The sequence below is a fragment of the Podarcis gaigeae genome (genome assembly GCF_964106915.1).
Source record: "Podarcis gaigeae genome assembly, chromosome: 11".
Taxonomy (NCBI): Eukaryota; Metazoa; Chordata; class Lepidosauria; order Squamata; family Lacertidae; genus Podarcis; species Podarcis gaigeae.
The window spans coordinates 35,165,546-35,181,753 of NC_139687.1; the positions used below are offsets into that span (position 1 = coordinate 35,165,546).

The 16,208-nt window shown below is 42.1% G+C and overlaps 1 protein-coding gene across 6 annotated transcripts in view; it reads left to right on the plus strand.

Moving 5' to 3' along the window:
* Positions 1–16,208, plus strand: part of ARHGEF28 (Rho guanine nucleotide exchange factor 28) — a 132,619-nt gene that overhangs the window by 11,271 nt on the left and 105,140 nt on the right. For all 6 annotated transcript variants that reach the window (XM_083703096.1, XM_083703093.1, XM_083703094.1 and 3 more), the window contains exon 2: positions 2,096–2,139. In XM_083703096.1, the coding sequence (XP_083559222.1) occupies positions 2,107–2,139 (33 nt within the window). In that variant the 5' untranslated portion in view covers positions 2,096–2,106. The remainder of the gene's footprint in view (positions 1–2,095; positions 2,140–16,208) is intronic.

Below are 16,208 nucleotides of genomic sequence, written 5' to 3' on the forward strand. Positions count from 1 at the left end.
AGATTGCTTTCCATTGCTTTCTGAACATTTGCAGCTCAGGAATTACTCATGAGTAAATGCTCAGCTTGTGGGACTCGACAACTTGTAAGTACAGTGGTACCTCTGGTTGCGAACAGGATCTGTTCCGGAGGCCCGTTCGCAACATGAAAAGAATGCAACCCGCAGCGGTGCATCTGCACGTGCGTGAGTTGTGATTTGCCACTTCTGCACATGCGCTTGACGCCATTTTGCCCTTCTGCGCATGCGTGAGCGGTGAAACCTGGAAGTAACCCTTTCTGGTACTTCCAGGTCACAGTGGGACGTAACCTGAAAGAACGTAATATGAAGCGGACGTAACATGAGGTATAACTGTAGCGGTTGTAAGTAGATTAGCTGCTTGAATAGAGTAGCATGGCAGGCTGGGAATCTTAGAATCATAGAATTGTATCACTGGAAGGGACTCCAGGTGTCATCGAGTCCAACTCCTTGCAATGTAGGAATCACAACGGAAGCATCCCTGACAGACGGCCTTGCAACATCTGCTTTAAAACCTCCAATGAAAGAGGTTTTCTGTAAGCTGATCCTGGCAAGCAAGAAACTTGTGGTCTAGTCCAATATCTCTCTTGGGAAAGAGTCTAAAGAAACAGACCCCCTTCCTTGAATGAAATCAATTGTATGGGGATCTGCTTTGCAGATCAACAGGGGGAAAGGACTCTAGGTAGCTTGTTATTTGAAGCAGGAGGTTCCTACTTCAGCCTAACTGTGAGTAGAATTACTTGCAAATAGGGATAAGGGAGAAAAGTGCGCCTACCTAATGTGAACTTTCCAAAACAATATGCGAATCTTTCGAAATTAAATCCTTAGTTGAATTTTGCAATGCAGTTTTCCTGCTGAGTAATGTTTACAAAACTGGATATACTAGATTAGTGTGTGCTCAATATAGGTATGTTACTGAAATTAGCATACAAAACCACATCACATTAGGGTAAATTGTTTTGCAAATATGTGTATATTAGACAAAATTGCACAGAATGGTGGTTATATTAGGAGAAATTAACACTACAATGCTGATGAATTTTCAGGAGGACTTTTAAAAATCACAAACAGATGTGGAAATATGGAGAAAAATGAAGAAGTGGCAGATTCAACCATTCCTACTTGCAAACATCCACCCTGCTTTGCTGTTTGAAGTGTGAAGCTTGCTGGGGGCAGTATAAGAGTTTGTGCAAAATGATGGGTGAGGCAGCAGGGTGAAATGACAGAGTATGTTGCGATAATTGCTGAAGAACTGCCGACTTCTCTCAACTTATTTTAAACTGTAACTTCAGAGTAATAGTTTACTCAAAATATGTTCGCGTAATCTATTAATAAAAACCAAGCACCCCTATCAAAAATATGGTCGATTCCTTTTAAAAAAATGCAACGTAATTTATGTGAATGAACACCAGTGGATAATTATGACAGGTGAAAAATGTATGGCATTATTAACTGAGGAATTTTAAACCGATTGGGCATACTTTTCACCTGTGGTAAAGAAAACAAGAGCAAAACAATAGTGATCCCTGAATTTTTCACCACATTTACTGAAAGTATCCTATTTGCTCAGTTGGTTAGAGCGTGGTGCTGATAATGTCAATGCTGCAGGTACAATCCCCATATGGGACGGCTGCATATTCCTGCATTGCTTTGGGTTGGATTGGATGATCCCTAGTGTCCCTTCCAATGCTACAATTCTATGATTCTAAACTATAGATAACAATATACAGTACAGAGCTGAAATAAGCCAAGGTACAGGTTTATAGTGAATAATCTCATGGAAACTGAAGCAAATATATAAATAGATGCTCTGCAAATGCATTTAAATTTAACCAGTTGTTTTTTAAACTGGTATAACTTTCTCCCTGTAATCCTACTTTTGTACCTGCCATGTTCCCTTGGTTATGGAGAAATGCACAAGGAGGAGTGGCATTTACAGATACTCGGAAATTGCTTGCTTGGAAAGCAATTCAGATGCCATGGTGATAGGCTGAGCGTTGGATTCAGAACAATGCACAGAATAGTGTCAATGCCTTGAATTAAAGTGTGTGATAATTACTTTGGTTTCCTCTATTTGTAGATGCTGCAACGATGGAACTGAGCTGCACTGAAGTACCTCTTTATGTAAGTTCCAATGTGTTAGGCTTCTGCCCTAAAAGGTCCTTTTGTTTTCAGGAAGGTCTTACTGAGAAGCAGTGTGAATGAAGCAGAAATTATGTTCCCTGCTTGACAGAGGCTTTAAGCCACTGAATGCTACTATCTCATTTGAGCTGGTGTAGCAGTAGCACTTTTCATGCATATCGGGGCATGTGTTTCTGAAGTAGCTTTGAAATAGTTTTCACGTTCTGACATAAATATCACGGTACTTTTCTATCCTTTGAGCTGGCAGAATTTGGAATGGATATTCTAACTGTGGCAGGAAAATAGCCTCCCTGGTTTTAGAAGATAAACATTTCCATTATGGTTGTTTTTCTCCTTCTTTCTCCTGTAAAAAAATAGTTCTACATGTCATGCTAGTGACAAGTAAAGGGTATTGTGACTGAGGCTGGCATACAATTGTTAAACGTACAGGCCTTGTTCAGACGTAAGGGGAAACCATGGTTTCTCTGTACAGTATGGTGCAGCCAATGTGGTGACAACCAAATGTTGCTGTACTACAGTTCCCATTAGCCTGATGGGAGTTGGAATCCAACAACATCCAGAAACACCACCATGGAAAGGCTTTAGATTCTGCACTATCATCTCGTTTCTACGAGCCAGTGTGGTGCAGTGGTTAAGAGCGGTAGTCTTGTAATCTGGGGAACTGGGTTCGCATCTCCGCTCCTCCACATGCAGCTGCTGGGTGACCTTGGGCCAGTCACACTTCTTTGAAGTCTCTCAGCCCCACTCACCTCACAGAGTGTTTGTTGTGGGGGAGGAAGGGAAAGGAGAATGTTAGCCGCTTTGAGACTCCTGAAGGGGAGTGAAAGGCGGGATATCAAATCCAAACTCTTCTTCTTCTTCTTCTTCTTCTTCTACTCTTCTTTTAGGTACCAGAAGTGGAAACTGGGAGTTTCTGCTCCCAGTTTAAGCTAAACCCAGTTTCCCATAGTGTTCAAACTCTGGGAACTTGGGTTTGTTGAAACTGTAATTTATTATACAGACCAGGATTGGAAACCATGGTTTTACCATGGTTTGTTCTCACTAACTAGAACAGGGATGGGAAGCCTGTGGTCCTTAGTCCAATTTTATGCACTCCTCAGCTTAATTTCAGGAGGTGACAGAAGGAAGGTGGTGGTGGGAAAGCCAGAATGGATGAAGCGATGGAAAAAGAGGCAGTAAAACCTTTCTAAAGAGTTGTCTGTATTATTATTACACAACTGCTTTTATCCATAGTTTTGGGTTTTAATGCATGTTTTCAGTTTAGTTTGCCAGTGGGGTTTTTTTGTTTTTTGTTTGCTTTCTGTTGGGCTCTTGCTGAGTTAAAGACACCTTACAGTGCAACGCTATGCATCCTTACACAGAAGTAAGTCTGACTGATTCAGTGTGATTTGCTCCTTAGTTAGTTTGCATAGGATTAAGCAGTGGTGTCCACGCAGAGAATATCAGTCACAATTGCCCCACTGATGAAACAGCAAAATGTTGTGCCAAGGCTCGCCCATTGCTGGCTTCTAAAGCAATATATAAACCACTTGGGAGTTCCTTCCATTAGAGAAACTCCTGCCTTATTAGTGTGCCTTTCATGGGATACACAATCAGACCTGTATTTAAATTAGGCACTGAGAGTGGTTCCTTTGTCCGTTCTCATGGAATAGATTTCTGACCTGTTGTGTTTGGTTGAAATTCTATACATTTGGGTTTCTGAAGACTACAAAGTGTCACGATATTTTTCTAAGACAGATGATGAAAATGTTCTTTTACTTGAGTTTCCATCCTTTTTGTAAAGTGGGATAGAATCCACATAACTTCGAAAAAATTGATACTTTCGAACCAGATGCAGACAGGACTTCAGATTTGATTTTTCAGAGGAAGCAGATCATTTCAGTTGAGGCTGATTATTTATGTTGACTTACTGCACCAGGAAGAAATTGACCTAAACATAACTTGTTGTCAGGTGAGTCAATAAAAATATTGTCTTGAAAACTAACAAGATGGAAGTCAAAGGAAAGTTGTTGAGTTCAGTGTTTTAAGTTGAGAACTGTGTTGAATGTGGAGTGCACTTGTTTTGAGTCAACTTCAGCCTTAAACAAACGTCATTTTATGAGGTCTGAAGGAGATTATCTACAATGGACTGGTGTCATAGATTGACAGTGTTTGAGGTGAATAATTAAGACAATAAAATATTTTTATAAAAGCCATTAACTTCATCATGAAAAACTGATGCTTTTTATTTTTATAACTGTCATGCTTATTGAGGTAGTCAAATTCTGATTTTGTTGTTGTCACTATAGAATTAATGTATTTTCCAGAAATCATGTAGTTACAGCGGGCACAATCCACCATGCAGGCAGAGGTTACTGATAGGACTATATCTATACCTACAAACGTTCATGGATATGTGTGTCATGGAAGCAGTGTGATGGGAGAGAGAAGAAACAAGAGTCTAAGGAAGGGATAGCTAACAACCGTTTAGGACTACAACTCTCAGCATTCCTGCCCATTGGTTACACTGGCTGGGGCTGAAAGTAGATGTAGTCCAAAAGAGCTGGAGGACACCAGTCTAAGGTCTGTGCACAAACCCTTCATATCTTTATCCATCCCTCTCCCTGCTTTGGAGAACAATTAATTTGTAAGGCATGGAAAGGGAGGGATATAGAAGGCATGGACTGGTATTCCTTCTAACATCCATTGTGTGGCCTTTATGTGTGTGTGTGTGAGAGAGAGAGAGAGAGAGAGAGAGAGAGAACAACCGGGCTCCATTGGATCCTTCCATCTACAGGCTCTGCAGCCACAGTGCAAGTGGATTATTGAATCAAAGATATAATTAAATGGAGTTGCTTATGCATCACATATCATGCTGTTAATTGTGGCTCAGGAGAGACAGTACTATTTGCCACAATCTAATTAACCCGGAGACACATATAACCATCTCTTTGGTATTGAATTCATCATAGCCTTCCACCTCCCCTTCAAGCTGTGTGGCAAATTGCTTTAGAAACTCCTGGCTGCTTCACATCACTCCCTGATATAGCATGGCGGTGGGCAAAGGAAGAAAGGAAGTTGTGCATTCCCACTGGCCACATGGAAGAATCTGAGTGCATACAACAGGTTTTCCCGATTGTGGTCGCTGTAAATAAATACTGATCTCCTAGGAACAGACGAAGCTGGTCAGACTACTTGTTCATCTAGCTCAGTATAGTTTAGTGCAGGGATAGGGAGCTTGCGGACCTCCACATGTTGTTGGACTTCAGGTTCCATCAGTCTCTGCCAGCATAGTAAATGACCAAGGATGACGGGAGCTGTAATTCAGCCACATTTTGAGGGTCACTGGTTCCCTATTCTGCTTGTTGGCCTTTGGAGCTAAAGCTCTCCTCAGAAGTTGAACTTCATACTGATTCCCTGTTGGAGGAGTGTGTTTTACCCTGGATAAAAGCACACTGAGCCTCTGAGTTTAGGAAAGTAAGAAATCTACATTTATTTACTAGAAAGGCATGCTTGATAGAAAAGTTCCTAGTTGTATCTAACTGAGGTGGAGATTCCTTGAGCTATGCTTTCTCTTGCATCTCAGCAGCAGAGACACACAAAATGTCTCCTCTCCCAAGGTGAGGATGAAGATGGAAGTAGAAAATGAGGTCAGTAAGAGTATCAATTTAGCACCTCATGGAAGGTCAGATAGGACAGTCTAGGAAACTTGGAGGTTTCCTTTTCTCTCTTCTACTCTTTCCCATACAGACACATCAGTGTCCAGTACAAACTGAGTTGTACCCCAGCACTTCCAGTACCACTCTGACTGTCACCAGTGGCCTAGAATCTTGTAGATTACCTGCTGCCACCTCTTTTAGCTGGAGATGCCCATGACTGACCCACTAGCTCTACAATGGAGCTCTGGTCCCTCCCCAAGGTCCTAGTCATTTAAAAGAGTCAATTGGCATAGTAAGACGGATGAGAAACCTAATATAGTTTTTCAAATCTCTTTAAGACAAGAGGAGTACAGTCAGACCTTGGCTCCTGAACGGCTCCGTTTTGGAACGTTTTGGTTCCTGAACGCCGAAACCCCGGAAGTAAATGCTCCGGTTTTCAAACGTTTTTCAGAAGCCAAATGTCCGACTTGGCTTCCTCTGAGTGCAGGAAACTCTTGCAACCAATTGGAAGCCACAATTTGGTTGTCAAACGTTTTGGAAGCCTTCCGGAACTGATTATGTTCGACAACCGAGGTTTGACTATAATGAAAAAGCCTTGGGCCACCTCTGGCCTTTCCACACAGATCAGACATCCCAGTGGGTAAGCACAAGCCCTTTGGCATGCTTGAATCCCAACACCAACCTGCTATTACGTAAAATGCCTGTTATGTAAGAGGACTTGCACTGCATTTAGCAATGTTCACCTTGTTTTAGAAACAGCACCACCCCATTTTAAGCTCTCTAAAACTATTTCTGCAAGGATTTGGATAAAATTTGGCTCAGGGTTGGGGAGGTCATTTGAATGCTGGGCCTTACAGGAGAGGAGCTGGAGGCAGAGAAAGGCTATCAGTGTACAGTGGACGCTTGGGTTGCGAACGTGAGCCATGTGGGAGGCACGTTTGCAACCCGTAGTGTTTGCAACCCACAGCGCCGCATCTGCACACGTGCGGGCCACGATTTGGCACTTCTGCGCATGCGCAAAGCACGATTTAGCGCTTCTGAGCATGTGCGAGCGCCAAAACCCAGAAGTAACCCATTTTGGTACTTCTGGGTTCGGCGCGGTGCACAACCCGAAAACACACCACCTGAAGCATCTGTAACCCGAAGTATTCCACTGAGAGATTTCTGTTATATACTGTAAATAGGGAACTGGCACCGTAGACAGGCCTTAATATGAGTTAAGGCTGATGTAAACACTATAATCACTTACCAGTGACAGATGGATGCCAACACCAACAACCTTCCAGTGTGCTATGTCCAAGACCTGGAATGTATGAGTAATAAAGGAGGGTTCTTAAGGACATGAGATGAGTCTGCTGGATTGCAACCAGGTCCAGCATCCTGTTCACACAATGGCCAACCAGATCCCTGTGGGAAGCCTGCAAGCTGGACATGAGTGTAGCAGCAGCACTCTGTTCACCAGCACTCCTCAGCAGCTGGTATCCAGAGGCATGTTGCATCTGACAGTGAAGGTAGGACTTAGCCATCATGGCTAGAAGCTGTCAGTAGCCCTGTCCCTCCATGAATTTGTCCAAGCCTCATTTAAAGCCATCCAAATTGGTAGGTATCACCACCTCCTGTGAGAGCAAATTGTGTAGTTTAACTGAGTGAAGAAGGATTTTTTAAAATCTGTTCTGAGCCCATGCAAAGTGCTTTTCCTTAACTACTGAGTGACTGCAGCTCAGCCTACACATTTGGAATTAGGAAGGCTTTGTGTTCATCTCACACAAAGTTAGATTTTAATTCTCAAGCTCAGTCATGGGCACTGGCGCACATTTCAGAGAATGCAGTTGGCCTTTTCAGAATAATGTTAAACTTTCATGGAACAAATAAAAGCAGCTCCTGTCCGCTGGGCAGCCATTCTTGCTCAAGTCCTATTGAAATGAATGTGAGTTGTACAAATTCTATTGGCACTCCCAAGAGGTGTGAGTTTTTAGTGTGGACTGGTTAAGCCCTGTATCATTGCTAGCAGCAAGCAGGCTTATCAGGCAGTGGGAAATGTGTGAACTAGTTTTAGAAAGGTTATTTTATCAGATGACAATATGCATTTATTCTACAATGACAAAGGCACACATTTATTTTAGTGAACTATTTCTTGATATGCCTAATCTGTTTTCCTCCCTCCTGTACTTGTACAGGCATTGTGAAGTTCTTTTGATCCCTTTGTACTTGGCAGATAACTTACCTACCTTGTTGGTTTTGGTTGGCAAATTAGAATTGTAACTATATTCTTATCAGAGTATTTGTACAGTTCAGTCATGGAGTTGTCAAACTTCACTTGGACTTTTCATTTGATCTCTCTGTTCTAGTTTACGCAGAGTTCTTTTGTGGTGTGGCAGTTATTACTGCACTATTTTCCCCCTTTTGCTCTTTATGAAGATCCTAACGAACATGTAGAAATACAAATCTTAAATTGCAGAAAACCAACATGTATTGCAATCCATTTATTAGACTCTTCTTATATGCACACAGACTAAGTTTTATAACCAGTTTCAAACCCTAAGGTTTCTCTCTGTCCTCAACTACACATGTTAGGGAGAAATGTGTCTCAAGTGGTCTATAGCTCTCCTTCTTGTCAGCTGGTAAGGAGGGCAGTTAGTAGGCCTGGTCTCTGTTACCTCTCTCTAGTTAGTTCTAGTTACTATAAATTGGCCCACCCTTTTTGGCAAGTGTCACATGTCAATACCAGATTATTACTATATTCAACTGTTCACTATGCTTCATAAGATATATAAGAGCTCAGTGTGTAGTGGTAAGAGTGTCAGACTGTGACCTGGGAGGTAAAGGTAAAGGGACCCCTGACCATTAGGTCCAGTCGTGGCTGACTCTGGGGTTGCGGTGCTCATCTCACTCTATAGGCCGAGAGAGCCGGTGTTTCTCTGTAGACAGCTTCCGGGTCATGTGGCCAGCATGACTAAGCCGCTTCTGGCGAACCAGAGCAGCGCACGGAAACGCCATTTATCTTCCTGCTGGAGCAGTACCCATTTATCTATTTGCACTTTGATGTGCTTTCGAACTGCTAGGTTGGCAGGAGCAGGGACCGAGCAACGGGAGCTCACCCCGTCGTGGGGATTCGAACCGCCGACCTGATCGGCAAGCCCTAGGCTCTGTGGTTTAACCCACAGCGCCACCCACGTTCCCCGTGACCTGGGAGACCAGGGTACAAATATTGAGTCAGACATGAAGCTCACTGGGTGACCTCTTGGGATGTGGGATAGTCATGGTCTCCTGGCCTAACCTACCTCACAGGGTTGTTGTGAAGATAAAAAGGAAGCCATATATGCCATCTTGAGCTCCTTTGAAGAAAGGTGGAGTATAGATGTTATAAATAAATAAATAAAATGGGGACATGCAGCTCTCCATATCTGAATGATAAGTGTACTCTTCCCTATGAAAGTTTGTGCTGAAAGGAATTACAGTAGGTATTAAGTGTCGTGGCAGTTAAAGCATTGAATAGCTTTGCCTTCTCTTTGTGACTCTCTAGGCTTGGCTTGGTAGTGTTTTCTTCATCACCACCCCATTTAGGTCATGGTTGTTTCAATACCTGCTTAGGTTTGCTGTATCATATTTCACTCTATTCATACAAGTAGTCACGTGACTTTCCTTAAACAAAACATCAGCAAATGTTCTAATCTTCCCATGTATTGACACACAATTGTAAATTAGATGCCTTTTGGTTTTAATTCTTCTCTTCGTTTTATTCTTTCTTCTCCGTGATATTTACAGGCTGCACGGTTGCTACTCGATTTGGGTTACTAAACTTCCACTCCTTCCTTCTTTTATTTCACGTCTTTGATGGTTCAGGTTTTTCTATTCTTGCTCATAGCAACCGCTGGGCTTATTAAATTGTTCATTGATAAGTCTACATATGTACCGCATGCACACAACCACAACAGCTAATTATTTTTAAAGTATCACTAAAGGCAATAAAAGCAAACAGTTAAAACCAATTTCAACATGTTTACAAATCAGCTTATGGGCAAAAGGTGTATTTCAGTAACAACGTCATGCTGGCAAAAGGGCTTTGGAGATAGGGCTATCCAGGCACCAGTTAGCACAAAATTCTAGAGCCTGGGAGCAACCACTGAGAAGACCCTTTTCTGGATTCCTGCTATAAGTTGTCAGGACAAACAGAAGAGTCTCCTCCAAGGATCTTAAAACCTGGGCAGGCTCATACGGAAGTATGGTGTCTTTCAGATAGTCTGGTCCTGTTCTGTTTGTTTTCTCCATTTCCTCTCAGGAGCTCACGGTAGTGTTTGTAACCACCTTGCTTTTGTCAATACAACAACCCTGTGAGGAGGGTTAGGCAATGAGATAGTGACTTGCTCAGGGCTGCTCACATTCATGGTTGCGTGTGTATTTGAAGCTGTCTCCTAAGTCCTAGTTCAACACAAATAAGTCTACCATACAGATGTCTTACCATAGCAGTTTAGGTAACTATAGGTAACTCTAAGCTAAAGCCATAGTGTGTGTTTTATTTGCTAATCCTGCATAGCCCTTATTTGAAAGAAATGTCCTTTATTCTATAGCAACAGAGATCCATAGAGAAGACACTGCAGTTCCATAGTAATGTTTGCTAAATTTTGATCTGGCAGAGCACACAGCCCTTGGTTGAGCAAAAGGGGTAGGTATTAGCTTTTAAACGTGTCAGGCAAATATGGCAGTATTGAATACTGAAAGATTTTGCCCGTCTGTTGTTAAGCCTAAAACTTGGAAGGCCACTTTTGTCCCTGGCTGGTTTTGAAATTCCAGGTAATCTGTTTGGCCAAGGCAAACTCTCTGTGTCTTCATCTGGCTAGGCATTGCAAACTTTTTATTCTAGATCTGGGAAGACCTTGCGACAGCAATCTCTGTGACTATGTGATTTTTTTCCAAGCAGGAAGATGTCAATAGGCTTCTTAAGACATATCACTTTCAAAGAGTGTTCTCAATTAAACTCAGCCTTTGAAATTACTTTGCCTGGAGCTCAGATTTAATTATAATTTAATTATAACAGAGGTGTGATGTATCAAGATTTGGCTTGGGACTCTGTTATGATCTCAAAAGTAAAGTTGCATCAGAAATCCAGTGTACACAATTCAGTTCCAATCCAGTCTTTGTAGCCAAGCTGAATGAAAACCAGGTGGACATATACTAAGCAGATGCCAGATGAGGCAGTTGGAGACTTGGTGAAGATAAGATCAAGACAAAGTGTGAAGCTGGAGAAAGCAGGGAGAAAGGGCAAACACTGATCAGACCAAGCAGAAGCAGGAGGAGGGAGAAAGGGCACTCTCTGCCTTATTACTTCCTGCTGCTGCTATTTATTTTTTTTTCCTTTCGGAGCTTCAACATCTCATCATAAGCAAAAGAAAGAAACTGGACCACACAGGGTTTTGCTCTTTGAGACATATGGTCATGGTGGTGTGCTTTACCAGGGAAAGGGCCTTCTTAGTGGTGGTGCCCCAATTGTGGAATGCTTTTCATAGGGATGCTTGTCTGATGCCTACTTCAGTGTGGTTCAGCAGCAGGCAAAACCCTTTTAGTTTTCTCTGGTCTTTTAATTTGATTTGCTCTGTTTTTCCTTGGCTGGAAGGTTTTTATTTAATAATAATAATAATAATAATTTTTATCTATACCCTGCCCTCCCCGGCCAGAGCCGGGCTCAGGGCAGCTAACACCAATAAAATTTCAGTAAAAATATAATAGGGGGGGGGGGAAAACAAAAAGAATAAAAAACCCCAATTTAAAATACAGGTTAAAATGCAATTTAAAATGCAGCCACGTTTTAAAAGTCAAAACCATAAGGGGAGGGAAACATAAGGGTCAGACTGAGTCCAAACCAAAGGCCAGGCGGAACAGCTCTGAGGTCTTGCAGGCCTTGCGGAAAGATGTCAAGTCCCACAGGGCCCTAGTCTCTTGTGACAGAGCGTTCCACCAAGTCGGGGCCAGTACTGAAAAGGCCCTGGCCTTGGTTGAGACCAACCTTGTGACTTGGGACCTCAAAAATGTTGTCATTTGTGGACCTTAAGGTCCTCCACGGGGCATACCAGGAGAGGCGGTCCTGTAGGTACGTGGTGTTCTTATAGATTCTTCTGGTTTTGAAATCTGTAAGCCCCCCTGGGAATTTGGGTAGGCTGTATACTTACTCAGTTAACAACAACAACAACAACAACAACAACAGGGCTGACTATACTGAACCCACTTTTCCTTTCCTTTTAAAGTTTGAACTGGTGGGGTTCCGCACAGTTGAATCTGGGTTTGTAGACCCAGAGAGATCTAAATGGACCCCCCTGAGATGCAACAGAATAATAGAATCATAAAATTGTAGAATTGGAAGGGACTCTGAAGATCATATAGTCCAGAGGTTCCCAAATTTATTTGCCTACTGCTCCCTTTTCAGAAAAAGCTAGCCAAGGTCCCAGGTTCAGTTCCTGGCATTTCCAGTTAAAAGGGTTAGATTAGGTAGCTCTTAATGCCTGAGACCCCCTAAGAGGTGCTGCCAGTCAGAGTGGACAATACTGGGCTAGATTATTGGCCTAGAATAGATAAAATAGTTGTCTCCTGTTTCTTAAAAGCCACTGAGGGTTATTGCCAGGTGAGCCTCCCTGGGTAGAATTTCCTGCAGAAAAGGCACCACAACCAAGAAGGTTCATTACCCACCTGGCTGCCAAGGGCAGAAGGACTGGAAATGGGCAGGTTCCTGTGAGAGAAGGTGCTACTTTGGATGGTTACTTGTAGGAGTCTTTCTTATGGCCCAGAAAAGTCCTGAGGGGAATACAGAACAACCTCAGGAGGTGCAGGTGGTGTTAAAACAGGTATGGCAAGAACAGGGAGTTGAATATGATTTAGATCAGCCTCTCTCAGCCTGCAGCGTTGGTCTGTAGTTCCTTTCATCCCTGAACAATGACCACAATCGCTGGGGCTGATGGGAGTTGTAGTCCAAAAAAATCTGGAGCGCATGAGGTTGGGATGTATCATTGTACATGAAGTAGAGTTACAGTACTCTTACGTAAAGTGGCAGGATGTGCTCTGCTCACCTGTAAGCCTCAAAAGCCTTTTCCTGTGTATAAACACAGATATGAAGGAGATGTAGGGAGAAAGCTGATTCCAGGTGCAAGGGTGTGTCAGACTGACACAAATGGAGTTAGGTGTCACCTCCAGGCCAGGAACACACACACATATCACACACATACATTCTAATTATGAAAGTCTTTTATTACTACTGTTTGGATGCCAGATGCCAGCATTTATGAAATACTTGTAGGAATTTTGATATAAAACTTAATTTTTGTCCTGTTGTTTTATAATTTGCTGCACTTGTGGTTTTTGGGGGGGGGGCGTGTTAATATTTGAAATGATTGTGTGGTGCTTTGGTGTTTATACTGTGAGCACTTACTAGAAAAAGAAAGAACTGCAGTTGAGTTATGTATGCCAGTTAACCATGTACCACTGTGGGATGACATTTGGGAGATGTATTGCCTAAATTTATTAGTGAGGTGCCCAGGGTTGACTCTAGGTTTGAGGAAGCATTGGGCAAAGTGCCCTGTAGCGTTCAGAGTGGCACTACTTGTTTATTTTAAAAACTTACATACTGCTTTTCGTTTATGAATCTCAAAGTGATTCAGAATATACATATAGCCCTTTAAAAACAAAAAACATCCAGATAGTCATGCTCATGATGTAGAATTTCAGCAACTGTAGTAGCCAGAACCCAAAAAGAAAAGTGTATCAACAGTCAAGAAAGGTGTAAACAGAAAATAGTAACTATGGTTTACCATGGCGTGTGATTGTATCCAATGGCTCTGAATTAGCTTTGCTTGTGTTTGATGATGCTGTTACATAGACAAATCTACTGTAATTAGCTGCCTGATAGCTCTCTTACTAGAAAGTTGAAAAAAGCTGTTTTCCAAACAAAAATAATGCCAAAGCTGTAGCCATTTGGCTTGCAAAGAAACAGCAAACTGGTGTGGGAAAGCTAAACACACACGTGCGCACACTCATACAGAATATTTTGAATTTCCATGGTGAAAAAGCACTTCTCCACAGATTAACATCCAGGTACAGTGTGCATGAAGAATCACTCTAGTTATGCGTATCTGAGATACGTACTAGGAAAGGCTTACATTATTTGTATCCTCTGCACTACTTTACAGTCATCATTTCCTGAGTTGAGTCTGATTCATTATACATTAGTGCACTTGTATCCTATTTCCTAATCATACACAGATAGAAAATAAGATTGCATGACCAAGTTTGGATAAAAATTGCAGTTATAACTGAGTGTTGCCTTGGTGTGGCACTTTCCACCATGTTATTGATGACTTTACCCAATGGCCTCAGGCCCAAACTACAGATTGCAAGGAATCTGTGGCTGCTGCTCACCTGTATTTTTTCAGCAAACGTTTAAAGGTGGCAAGATGTGACATCTTTACAGTTGTTTTTTTTGCTTCAATTTATTTGATATGTTTCATGGAAGAGGCCTGGAAACCCTGGATGCAATGATGTGATGTGGTGCATTTTTAACCAGATGTTATCAGGAGACCTGAGGAGATGGTTTGGGCTTCATGGATGTTCAAAACACAATTATGTAGTACTAATACACATCCAACGTGATAAATTCTAATTAATGGTGGAAATGGATCCTTCCAAGCTTACTATTCTCCCCAAATGGAGGGATCTACCAAGATTGTTTCTTCCAGCAGCTGGCAGTGCAGCCCAAAATTTGCTATCACCTAGCAGAGGCTAATCTGATTAAGTCTACCCAACTCCCCCAACTCTCCCCATGTTAAGACTGCTTTAGCATCATGCCAACTTTTGCTCTTTCCCTTCCTCTCCCTCATTTTGCTCAACATTCTCCTTGATAGTTTGTGACTGTGGGTTAAACCACAGAGCCTAGGACTTGCCGATCAGAAGGTCAGCGGTTTGAATCCCCGCGACGGAGCTCCCGTTGTTCGGTCCCTGCTCCTGCCAACCTAGCAGTTCGAAAGCACGTCAAAGTGCAAGTAGATAAATAGGTACCGCTCCAATGGGAAGGTAAACGCCGTTTCTGTGCGCTGCTCTGGTTCGCCAGAAGCGGCTTAGTCATGCTGGCCACATGACCCGGAAGCTGTACGCCGGCTCCCTCGGCCAATAAACCGAGATGAGCATCGCAACCCCAGAGTCGGCCACGACTGGACCTAATGGTCAGGGGTCCCTTTACCTTTACCTTTAGAAGAGATTTCACTATAGATTTGGGGTGTATCACAAGATGGATCTATTTCTTATGCCTCAGGCATGATGCCACAATAGCAATACCAGTGCATTCAGTTCATTGTGTTGCTGTAGCATCTTGTTGGATTGAGATGCAAGCTAGTGTTTTGCCTTAAGTTTCTCATGCGCGCTCTTTTCTGGTTCATTGACCTACAGTGCACATGGGCAACCTGCAACCCTCTAGATGTTGCCACTCCAACTCCCACCAGCCTTAGCCGGCTTGGCTAATGGTCAGGGAGGGTGGGCATTGTGCCCCAAGAACAATGGAAGAGCCACAAATTCCCCTTCTCTTACCTAGGAGAACTGTCTTGGGATGGATGTGCTAAAATGTTATTTTTAACAGTGAACGCCTTGTCAACTCTTTATGCAGTTTGTTTTCCTGACCAAGCTGCTTCAGTCACTTCAGGACAATTCTGTCTGAGGTTTATTAAAAGTAACTGTAGCAACCAGGAACTTTTTGTGAAGCAAGCAGTTCTTCCCTTAAGCCTTAAGGAAACACAGTTCCATCTGAATTTCCTCCCTAAAATATACCAGATGTTTTGCTGTTGTATTCTGACTTCTTTTTTAAAATAAATCTTTTTACTGTGCTTTATTGTTGATGCATGAAGGGCTTGTCTTGACTTGTTAATTTCAGTTGCTTAGAAGATGTGTGGGTTGATCTCTGTTAGAACTAGCATAAATTTAGAAGTGTTAATATAAAAGCAGTGAACACAAATTTTATCAACAAAATGTTTAGGATTTAATCAAATCATTTGGAATAAATCTAATATGTTTTATATATAAATGTATATGCTGAAGCTATTATACTAGGTGAGCCAACATATGGTTTTTACTTGTTTATATGTGTTTAACAGTGGCAGGAATTGGTTTGAACTGAATTAAAATTGTTTACTTGTGAGGGGGCATAATCTATCTGAAATCCCATTTATTTCAATAGGAAAGATTTATGCAAGTGTTTTGAGTTTTCCGATTATATCAGTGGAAGTTCAAAGTAGATTATTGCCGCCTCACACATGTTACCTTTTCTTTGAACTGATAGGTTATTTATTTATGTATTTACTTAAATATTTATAGACCACACTTTTCATAAGAATAATTTTCATGATGTAGGTTTTAAAGAAAGGCAGACCTATACTCTATGATACA